This window comes from Heterocephalus glaber, unplaced genomic scaffold (genome assembly GCF_053883595.1).
Source record: "Heterocephalus glaber isolate CG9 unplaced genomic scaffold, H.glaber_assembly_v1.0 deba00001118, whole genome shotgun sequence".
NCBI lineage: Eukaryota > Metazoa > Chordata > Mammalia > Rodentia > Bathyergidae > Heterocephalus > Heterocephalus glaber.
The window spans coordinates 2700164-2711313 of NW_028258196.1; the positions used below are offsets into that span (position 1 = coordinate 2700164).

Genomic DNA, 11150 nt, shown 5'->3' on the forward strand with positions numbered 1-11150 from the left:
ACCAGCCCACTCTTCATATAATGGATATGTGTATATTTAAAGTTTTCTGTTAAAGTTCTCATCTTAACTATAAAAACATTCTTACCACACAGGGGCTATTTTTGGAGCACTGCAAGATATACTTGGGAGCCGTTCAGTTTCAAAGGAATATTATAATCAGACGGGCCGTATACCTGATTGGTGTTCCCTCAATAATCCACCTTTAGAAATGATGTTTGACGTTGGAAAAGCTCAGCCACCTCTGATGAAGAGAGCATTTTCCACTGAGAAATAAAAGTTTGGTTAAATACAGCTTTATTTCACTTCAAATAGTTATAAGCAAACTGTACAAAATATGTAGGATGCTTTATTATAGATAACTTTAGTGGAAGTAGAAGCTTCTCTGTACTTATTCTTTGCATTAATGTTTAATTCATTTGACTTTGCTTCTCTTGTTTAATAATCTGTTGTATTTGTATCAATAAAATAAAGTTAAAATAAAGTTAAATAAAGTTAGTTTTGGATATTTGTTACACAGTTCAGTTTTCAAAAAGAATAATAAGATGCTTCTCCATCTTCCCATAATCTGCCCTGGGCCTGAGACTCCCAAGAATTTTATTTTCAGCAATTATTACATTTCATGAGTCAGTAGTATTAACCATTATTAATTATTTCAAATACTGGCATGGACCTATTTTTTAACCCTTTTTTTGGTACTTCTGTGTCCATAGTTATAATGCTGCTGCTTTTCTAGAAATATATTCGATCCTTTGGACTGACTGTTTGGTAGCAGGGTCAAGCATTTGTTAAGCAAAGTGTTGAAATCTTCAGTTTCTCTTATGAGCAATTCTGTGTTTCTAAGAAAGACTTTTATGCAAAGTTAAACTGCTTTGTAAACATGCATCCCTAATGTCATTGATCATTTTGCTTATGTGCTTTTTATCTCCTCAGGGCAAGGGTTCTTTGAAGAAAAATGTGCTCATCCGTTGTGTAACATTTATTTCATCTTTTGTTTTGGTTTTTTTTGAGGCGGGGTTTTGCTATGTAGCCGAGGCTGGCCTCGAACTTGCTGCGATCCTTCTGCTTCAGCCTCCTGAGTGCTGGGATTACAGGCATGGCCACCACACCTGGCCCTCATCATTTATTTTTAATGAACTACTTCTTGTTGAAATTTTGCTTGTTGTGTTCTAAGTGCTTGTGAGGACAGGAAGTACATGTTTGTGAGTGTGTTCATATGCCAGAGGACAGAGTAGGAATTGATACATTTTCTAAGCTGTGTATCCCAAAGTATATTCTTAGTTTAATCACTTGATTTTGCTTTTCTGGATCCTTCCCATATCCTTAAATATGATTGTTAACACTTGAAAAAAGCTGATTTCCTTGGTCTAAAAATAGGAATGGATTCATTTCTGGAACTGTGTGTGTGTGTGTGTGTGTGTGTGTGTGTGTGTGTGTGTGTGTGTGTGTGTGTGTGTGTGTGTGTGTGTGTGTGTGTTTAAAAATACTTCTAAACTGGGTGTGGTGGCACATTCCTGTAATCCCAGCACTCTAAGAGGGCAAGGCAGGAAGATCACAAATTCAATCCCAGTCCAGGCAATTTTGTAATTTAGCAAGATCCTGTCTCAAAAACAGGTGGGAGGTGGGGGGTGGGGGCTGGGGATTTAGCTCAGTGGTTCCGCTGCCTGCCTCGAAAGCGCAAGGACCCGAGTTCAATTCACAGTACCAAAAAAAAACAACAGGTGAGGGTGGCGGTTTAGTGCAAAGGCTCTGAGTTCAATCCCTAGTACCACCAAAAACCAAGCAAACAGCAACTTCTAGCTGCCTGGTACAGTGCCACACACCAGCAATCCCAGCATTTAGGGAGCTTATGGCAGGAGGATCATGAGTTCAAGTCCTGCCTGGGCAACTGAGCAAGACCCTGTCTCAAAAAAGAGAAAAATTTAAAGGTTGGGGATGTAGCTCAGTGGTAAGGCGTCACTGAATTTGATCCCCACTATGGAAAGAGAAACTTTTTTTTTTTTGGTACCGGGGATTGAACTCGGGTTCTTGTGCTTGCAGGGCAGGCGGCAGAACCACTGAGCTACATCCCCAGCCTGAAGAAGAAAAAAAAAAAAAAATTTTTTTAAACTTTTAGCTCTGGGCCGGGGATGTAGCTCAGTGGCACCGAGCCTGCCTGGCTCAGTCCTTTAAGGTCCTGAGTTCAATTCCTGATGCCAAAAAAAAAAAATTCTAGCTCTACTTTGCACTTGACGCCACTTCTGTAACAAAAGACTTAAGATTCATTTGTTATCTACTGAATGCTATGTGCCTACTATAGTTTTTGATACTAAAAGTGCTACACCAGTAAGACCTTTGCTCTTTGGCATTTTGCAAGCTAGTAGAAATGGATGTGTAAGCAAGTGGTGATACAAAAGTGTGGTAAGGTATCAATTGCTTGTTGTTACTGATGTAGTTAATTCTGAACCGGGGGTAGGTGAAGGAAGAAAACTTAATGAAGAGAAGCTTTTCATCTAGTTCCCACAGGATGAGTAGGTTTTCAGTAGTTGGCAGTTATTCCAGGCTATGTGCATTGAATTTGGTTTGGTTTGGTTTTGGTTTTTTGGTTTTGTTGTTTTTTTGAGACAAGGTCTCTCTGTAGTTCAGGCTGGCCTTAAACTCCCAGTGATCCTCCTGCCTCAGCCTCCTGAGTGCTGGGATTATAGGCAAGTGCCAGCACACTCAGCAATGTATGAACTGAATTTTCTACATGACATCTTTTTTTTTTGATACCGGGGATTGAACTCGGGACCTTGTGCTTGCGAGGCAGGTGCCAGAACCACTGAGCTAAATCCCTGGCCCCATGACATCTTAAATTGAGTGATCTGACATTACTGAAACTGATGGTAACAGGGAGATGAGACCTCACTAATTACACTCTAAGGAGTAGATCATGAAGAATTTGAAAACCATAGTAAACCAGTAAATAACACTGTGAAAGTTCAATTTGGTCAACCAGTTTCCTCAGTGAATTTTCCTAAAGATGAGACTCCTCTGTCCTGTAGGCCTACTGCTGCTGCCTTTCTGCCAGACTGGTGATCATTTTCCAAGCACGTGATCCATAACTGAGATGTGGGAAACCAGGTGTGAGACTAAAGCCCGGGCTGAACTCTCTGGGGGGCGGGGGAGCAAGCTGTACTCCACCCCCCAGGGTGTTCACTAACATGACAGTGTCACCCAGTTTCAAGGAGACAAGCACCTTTAGCTGAGGTCTGATTAAAAGAAAATACACATTTAGGAATAGTCCATAAATTATGAGTACCTGATAAACTTTCCCTGAAGCCTGGATCACATGCTTGCTTGCTTCTTTGTGTGAATCTAATAAAAGTGAGGCGCATTATCGGTTTGGGGCTCTTTGTCCACAAGAGACACGAGTCCCCTGGCCCTCCTCTTTCAAACAGTTGTAGATGCAAATTCAGATGAGGTGATTTAAAATGGGCCCTAATCCAATATGACTGCTGTCCTGACTAAGGAAACACCATGTGAGAGAGGTGCACGGAGAACATGCAACTGAGCTGCTTGGAATGCCAAAGGACTGCACAGGACACCTGAAACTAAGGCAAAGATACAGAATGAATCTTTCAAAGGGATGTTTGTTTTGTGTCACGTCTTGGTAGGTAGTCTAGGCTGGCCTTAAACTCATGGTTCTACTGCCTCAGCCTCCTGAGCAAAAAAGTTTTTTGAGATTGTGTCCCTGCAACGCCATAATTTCAAGTTTCCAGCCTCCAGCACTGTGCAACAATACTCAGTGTACGGTATTTTGTTATGGCAACCCTAGTAAAGTAATACACTTAAATTCACTAGGGCACCACATTGGTCAGATACTAAGTTAGCTTGTCTTGAACAGCTAACACGTTCAAGCCAGACTCTGTCTCAAAAAACAACAAGAAACTATAACATCTGTGGAAAAAATAACAGTTTAGAATAACAATAGAGTTTAAGGGGCTGGGGATTTAGCTCAGTGGTTCTGGCACCTGCCTTGCAAGCACAACGTCCCAAGTTCAATCCTTCGTACCAAAAAAAAAAAAAAATAGAGTTTAAGAAAACAAGAATTGAAGCAGGAAGTTCAGTTAAACCATGATCCCAGCTCCTGGGGAGGTGAGACAAGTTCCAGGCCATCCTGGGCAACTTCCTGAAGCTCTGTCTCAAAACATGTTCTAAAAGGATAGGGTTTAACTCAGTAGAATGCTTGCCTAATGCAGGAAGCCCTAGGTCTGATCCTCAGCACTGTAAAAAAGAACCAAAACGTTGGAGTAATCCAGGAGGTGATGGTATAGATTAGGCTGCTCACCAGAAGGGTGAGAAGTCTGATTGTGAATACACTTTGAAGGATTTGGTGTCGATATTTCAGCTATCTGATGCTGTGTAACAGACTCTTCTAAGAACTAGCGGGTTAAACAACAAGGACTTTATTTACTTACAATTCTGTGCTCAGGAACTGAGACAAACAAGGCTCAGCTGAGCAGTTCTAGTCCATGTGGCATCAACTGGAGAGGATCACCTGGCCATATTCTGTTGGTGTGCTAGAAATGGGAGGGTAAGAGAATTTGCATACTATTCTGGGGTCTCAGTACTTTTTTCCATAGCCTCTCTCTGCTCCACATGGCCTCTCTCCATGTGGCTAGCATAAGCTTCCTCAGAGCTTGGTGTTCTCAAGGAACTCAGGCTTCTTACATAGCACCTTGCACAGTGTAAATAATTCTCAATACTCCACTTACATTATGCTTTCTACTATCCCATTGGCTAAAACCAGTCACATGGCCAGAATAGTGGGGGTGGGAGAGTACCAAAGGCCTGATTTATCCAAAAGTACTTTAATAATGGAGTTGGAAGGAAAAAGAGGAATCAATGATTCCAAATTTTTGGTCTGATTAAGTAGAAAGATGGTGATACCCTTCATTTAAAAAGGAAAAAGGAAAATTACTATAACAGAGAAGTTTTTGGACAAATACCAAGTGTTACATTTTGTACCTGTTAAGTTTGGAATAGCTACCAGATATCCAAAGAGATGTTTAAGTTTGGGGTGGGGTGGGGTGTTAGAAGAAATCAAGAGCACATTAGTGTGGTGGAAGCCAAGGGGAGAGGTTAACTGTCTGACCACTTTTCTAACACATTTCTGATAGGACAATACATTAGGCCCGGCAATTAACACTCAAATTTGGTAAAGAGGAGATGATTAGAGCCGCCGACCAGTGGGGCTGGGGAGAGGCTGGAAGGCCTGACTGTAGTGGGCTGGGAAAGGCCACAAGTAGCCCTGACATCTGGAAGCTAATCGGACACAGCCAAGCCTCAGTGTCATTAGGCAGAAGTAATGCTTTTGACTAAATTATATTCCTCTCCCCTTTTTCACAGAACATCCACTGCAGAAAAATGGATCGCTGGACAACTTAAGACACCAAGCATCCTTCCCTTGCTCGTTTACCAGTTTCAGCTTGATCCCTTTTAGCTTGACCTCTTGTGGGTGGAACTGGTCAAGGTCACAGAACTGCCTTGGCTTTCCAAGAGCAACCAGTCCAGAGCAAGGCCTCACTTCCGTAATCCTCCCCTCCAAATCCGCAGCCAAACCCCAAATCCTGTCACAGATCCTCTTACTGTAGACAGCTAAGTCACAGAAACATGACAGGCAGTCAAATCGGGCTAGGCCCTCGAGAGAGTCAGGACAAAGGTGAAACACATCGCAACGTGGCCGGAGGCACATCTGCTGGAGACCAGGCCTCAAGATAAAGATGAGACGACCATGACCGGGCCTGTGTACCTCCTCAAAGGACAAACACCAGGTCTAAGGAAGCCTAGACATCCGTCACCCCAGTGGGTGACCGGGGGACCTCTGGACCCATCATTTCCTAGAAGTCTTTGTTCTTTCCACGCACACTTGTTATGTGACTCGTTTTCCAAATGGACCACTATCACCTAAGTGACTGTACTTGTAACCTTACTGACTGATCATGGCTGTGTCCCACATGCCCATGTGGGTTTTACTCTATAAAACTCCCCTGTAGAGTGGAGTCCCCGAGCTACCCATTCAGGTCCCCTCCTGCCGCTCGGGAGCTATCTATCCTATCAATAAATATCTTCCTACTCATAACCCCCGTAGTTGTTAGAATTCATTCCATTTTTAGAGAACACAAGCTTGCCATATCAGACAGCTGACAGGTTGGGAGGTACATTTCGTATTCCACCTCCGGTATCGTTTCCCGTATCCCTGCCCTGTTGGAACACGCACTCTTTCACCCGGACGCTTCACTGTGAGGACTAACAAGCCAACACGTCCCACTATACAGGGTTGTGTGTGTGTGTCCAGTTTTATTAGCTGAAAAAATAAAAACTTAACAGTGGTTCATTTTTCCGAGATAACATCATTTGAGTGAAAAATTACTGGCAGCTTTCTGACGGCCGGACGAGTTCACGCACTTGCGGAGTCTCTGGCAAGCGGGCCCTAAGGGAAGATAAAGTCATGAGTAAAAGAGCCACGGGAGCTAAGCCTGAGTGCAGTGTCTCCGGAAACGAGTGCTTCTCCGAAAGTCCCCCGGGCAAGGACAGACCACAGTGAGGATTTCCAACTCCCGCTGAGAGGGCGCGGGGCGCCGGCGGGGTCGGGCAGCCGCGCAGGGCCAGCCTCCTCGGGGGCTCTGCACAACGCCGCGCTCCGCTCGCCCCGCCTCAGCCCCCATCGGTGCACAGCACTGTTACACAACGCAGGTCTGTGTCGGGGGCCAGCGTCCGCACATCCGCGAGCGCACGCCGCACGGCGTTCCCCGCCCGCTCCCGCTGAGGCCGAGGGGAGCCCAGCGCTGAGAGAAAAGGCTGCGGTGCAGTCTGGGCTGGCGCCGGCAGGGTCGACGGAGGCCGCTGTCCCGGGCAGACGCGCTGACCGCCGGGGCAGCCCGCTGCGAACCTGACCGGAAGCCAGACTGACCGTGCTCGGCCGCGCGCGCACACAGCACGCAGAAGCCCCGCCCCCGCGGAGGCGGCTGGGGCGCTCAGAGTGGGGGACGGCGGGGCTCTCCAGTGCGCACGCGCAGCTGGCGGCGCCGGCGCTACCGAGCGAACTTTCTTCCAGAAATCTGATTAGTTCTAAAGGTGCCCACCTTAACTCGGGTTACAGACATTTCTTCATTATAAATTTTTAGAAAAGCGTAGAGTTTGGAGAACATTGAGTGCTATAGCGAAAAAAAGCAGAGCTTCCGCCCAACGTGGGGCTCGAACCCACGACCCTGGGATTAAGAGTCCCATGCTCTACCGACTGAGCTAGCCGGGCAGCTGCTGAAGAGTCTTCAGCGCGACCCTTTGGAGACGAAATGACGCTGGTTGGTTTACTTCCTTACAAGTTTATGGGTTTTTTTAGAGGGATTTACTATTGGATCGAATTTTCGGATATTATTGAGGACATCTTAAATGTTTGTTATTAATTGTGTTACACTTCGGAGGTGGTATTTACGGTCTCCAGGAGGGCGGGAGTCAGCCTGTCCGCAGGCCCCTGCGGCTTCTCGCCCACTGGGGCCGCGCCTCCGACTCCGAGTGGGCCGTCCGGGAGGGGCAGATTCCGGCCCCTAAAGCAGGGCCTTTCTCCCGGAGCTGCGACAGAGCGGACGCGGGCGCAGCAGGCTTACACAGCGCTGAAGGCAGAGGGGGAAAGTGTTACAGTCGAAGAAAAAGAGAACCAAGTTCTGATCAGCATGAAAACGTATTTTTCTGAGATGTTGGGGAACTTTTCTAGATAAGGAATTCTGCAAATTTCTGTGATGCGGATGGGGCAGATCATCCACTGCACACACTCGCAAGTGTAAGTCCTACTGTAAAGCCGGGAATAACGAAGAATTCCTAGGATGCTTTTTCCCCCACACCAGTCTTTAGCTATCCTTAAAATGGTATTCAGAAGCTAAGCACTCCGGGCATTGAATCTCCTGAGGTACTCGGTTGAAAAGCGTAACGTGTTGGGCCGGGGATTTAGCTCAGTGGTTCCGCCGCCTGCCTCGCAAGTACAAGGTCTCGAATTCGATCCCCGGTACCAAAAAACCAAAAAAACACAAAGAAATGTGACGTGTCACAAAATGTTTAGGTTCCTCAAATTAGAACCAGTACATAAGTAATTAACAATTTTAAGACATAATTAGTAAGAGTTTTCTCTTGCATTTGTAAAGTGATTTATTTGTGATTATTTTATAAATTGGTACAATGGAACTGGAAAGTGAATTAACTGGTTTTTGCATATTAAAAGTATTATTTATCTTAATTGGTAGGTATAACAATGTATGTTAATATAACATTATTGAACATCTTATTTTGAGCTGGAAAATGATTTCTGAGCAAAAAAGGTTTTTCCTGCGGGGTGCTGACCTGACAAAGAGCCACTCCCACCCAGTTCATCCCCCCTCCCACACCTAACACCTGTCCTCCTTCACTGTCCTTTGTTCTCAGGAAGAGGCTGTATCCAGGGTACTTTTCTATCAAATCATGTAAACTAATGTAACTTCCTCAACCTTGAACTGAAGATAAATGCCTTGCTTCTGCATCCCCACCCCTCTTCCCTTAACCCATATAAACCCTGTTCACCACCAACTCTGGGGTGATTGCTTTGTGGAGAAATCCCCCATCAGTCTGCCTGTGTAATAAACTTGCCTGCAATCTCCAGGTGCGTTCTTCATTTTTCTTGGCAAGAGCTGCCACACTGTGGACTGTAAGTCTGCCATTACAATTTAATCATTTTATGATTTATTAAAATCATATTTATTAAGTACCTAATGTAGAAAGCATTGCTAGGTATTCTCATAGAAGGGTTAGACCCTGATAGCCTCAAAGATGTGTAGCCTGCTGTGGTGGTGCACATATATTATTCCAGCACTTGGGAGGCTGAGGCAGGAGGATCACCACAAGTTTGAAGCTAACCTGGCCTTACATAGTCAGTTCAAGGCCAACCTGAACTATATAGTGAGACCCTATCTCAAAAAACAAAAAAGAGATACGTAAATTGCATACCAATCTTATATATACTACCTTCAAATGTACTTTGGAGTAAGTGGTTAAAACAGACAAATCTATGTCTAACTCGTGTAAAAATCAAGCAAATAATCAAGAACCTGAGACCACAATTCAGTGTGTTAGTCCAGACACAATCCAGCCTCAAGTTGGGCAGTTTGTCTAACAATGAGTTCAGAAAGACTCCTCAAATTCTTGATAATGGATAGTGTCCCAGACTCAGATACTGTTTATTACACACAAGTAGTGAAGTTATTTAAAAGTTTAAATACCTAAACAAGTTTGAATACTTGAACCTTCCTTTGACTATATCCTTTAGCTTTTCTTCAACATTTTTTTGGACTATCTTGGTCTAAATTAGAACCCCTCATGAAGGAACTGCAACTAGAATGTTTAATGAGTTAGGCAAGTTAAGTGCCGGCTAGTCTTCCAAGTAAATTCAAATCTTGTATTCATTTTTGAAGAATAAAACCTAATCATTAATTATAATGCTTCATTGGCTGGGAGAACAATTCAAATTCATTTTTCTTTTACTTTCTGCATCCAATTCTTCAGCAAGCCCTACAATCTCAAGTCCATCCATACATTTCCCTTTCCACTTCTACCTCTACAAATCATTTTCCTTTATTGTGTGCCCATGAGACTGCAACAGCTTTCCAAGAAGTATCTCCACTTCTGTTCTTCCCTTTAGCTATCATTCTTCACACAGAAATGAAAATTCATTTACTAATTTAAATCAATTAACATAATTTTCCTACTTAAAAACTTCTGATGATTTCATAGCAGAAAACCAATCATCAATGTAAAACAGATAATAGATTAGAAACTGCCACTTGACAATCATTAGAATAATAATTGATTGAAATAAGAATCATCAGATGCTATGATGTTCACATAGTCTCAAATGAATTTCTCACCAGATCTTTTTTTTTTTTTTTAGTACCGGGGATCAAACTCGGGTCCTCCTGCTTGCAAGGCAGGTAGTGGAACCACTGAGCTAAATCCCCAGCCCCCTCACCAGGTATCTATTAGTGACAAAGGAAAAAACAAATCTTGGAGAAAACATCACCAGACACATGTGTCTCCCATGTATTTGTCCCAGAAATGTATCACCTGAATCTAATGAAAAGATGAGCTAAACCTAAATTATAGAACATCTTACAAAATAAACAACTTCTGTTCATCAAAGATGTTAATGTCCCAGCACTTGGGAGGCTGAGGCGGGAGAATCATTGTTTATTTGAGGCCAGGGTGGGCTACATAGTGAATTCAAAGTGTCTCCGAAAACCAAACCGAACAAACAACAAAAGATGTAATGCCATAAAAAAGTAAAGAACTAGAGCCAGAGATTTAGCTCAGTGGTTCTGCTGCCTGCCTCGAAAGTGCAAGGACCCAAGTTCAATCCGCAGCACCAAAAAAAAAAAAAAAAAAGTAAAGAACTAAGCAGCTATTTTCTAGGTTAAAAGAGAGTGTAAACATGACAACCGAACACAATGTATGATCTTGGATCTTGTGCTATGATTATTTGGGAGAATTCCAAAACTATGAATAAAGTAGAGTAATATGTACCTTTCTCATTTTTGTAATTGTATTATGTAAAATGTTATTTGGGGGAAATATATAATGAAGTATTTAGGATTTATAAACTATTCTGCCATCTTTTTATTTACAATCATATTAAAATTCAATCACTACAAGTTCTGGTTCCATGTCTACATCTCTGATTTTTCTGTCTTTCTCCTAATCTGCGTGGCAGGTCAGACTTGACTTCCTAAAACCAGCCAGGTTTCACCTGTTGCCAGTTACCTGAGTCACAATCAGCCCTTTCTTATCCCAAGTTTCAGTTTAAATATCACTCCATGAGAAAGTCATTCCCTGAGCACCAGGCCTAAAGTTCGCACCCCCATTACCTATTAACTCACTCTTCTCCCTTCTTACTACTTATAGCAAGGTGCAAATATTTTGCCTGTTTATTCTGTTGCCCACTTCCTCCCACAGACTGCAAATTCCATGTGGAAGTCGAACTTGTTCATTTTATCAGCAATGTATAAGAGTACTTTTAGACATAATTAGTACTCAATACATCTCTAGTAAGGATTAGCTTTTACTCTAGAAAGGGCACCAAGACATCTGTAAGATTCCAAGTCAAGTTGAGCTCA

General features: G+C 43.3%; 1 protein-coding gene and 1 non-coding gene across 2 annotated transcripts in view; one reads left to right on the forward strand and one right to left on the reverse strand.

Annotated features, from left to right (window-relative positions):
* Positions 1-481, forward strand: part of Actr10 (actin related protein 10) — a 37599-nt gene extending 37118 nt beyond the window's left edge. The window contains exon 13 of the mRNA XM_004871100.4: positions 93-481. Within this exon, the coding sequence (XP_004871157.1) occupies positions 93-274 (182 nt within the window). The 3' untranslated portion in view covers positions 275-481. The remainder of the gene's footprint in view (positions 1-92) is intronic.
* Positions 482-7200: 6719 nt separating this feature from the next.
* Trnak-cuu (transfer RNA lysine (anticodon CUU)) lies at positions 7201-7273 on the reverse strand. Its single transcript has one exon. It is a non-coding gene; the product is annotated as a tRNA-Lys (tRNA).
* Positions 7274-11150: the final 3877 nt, after the last annotated feature.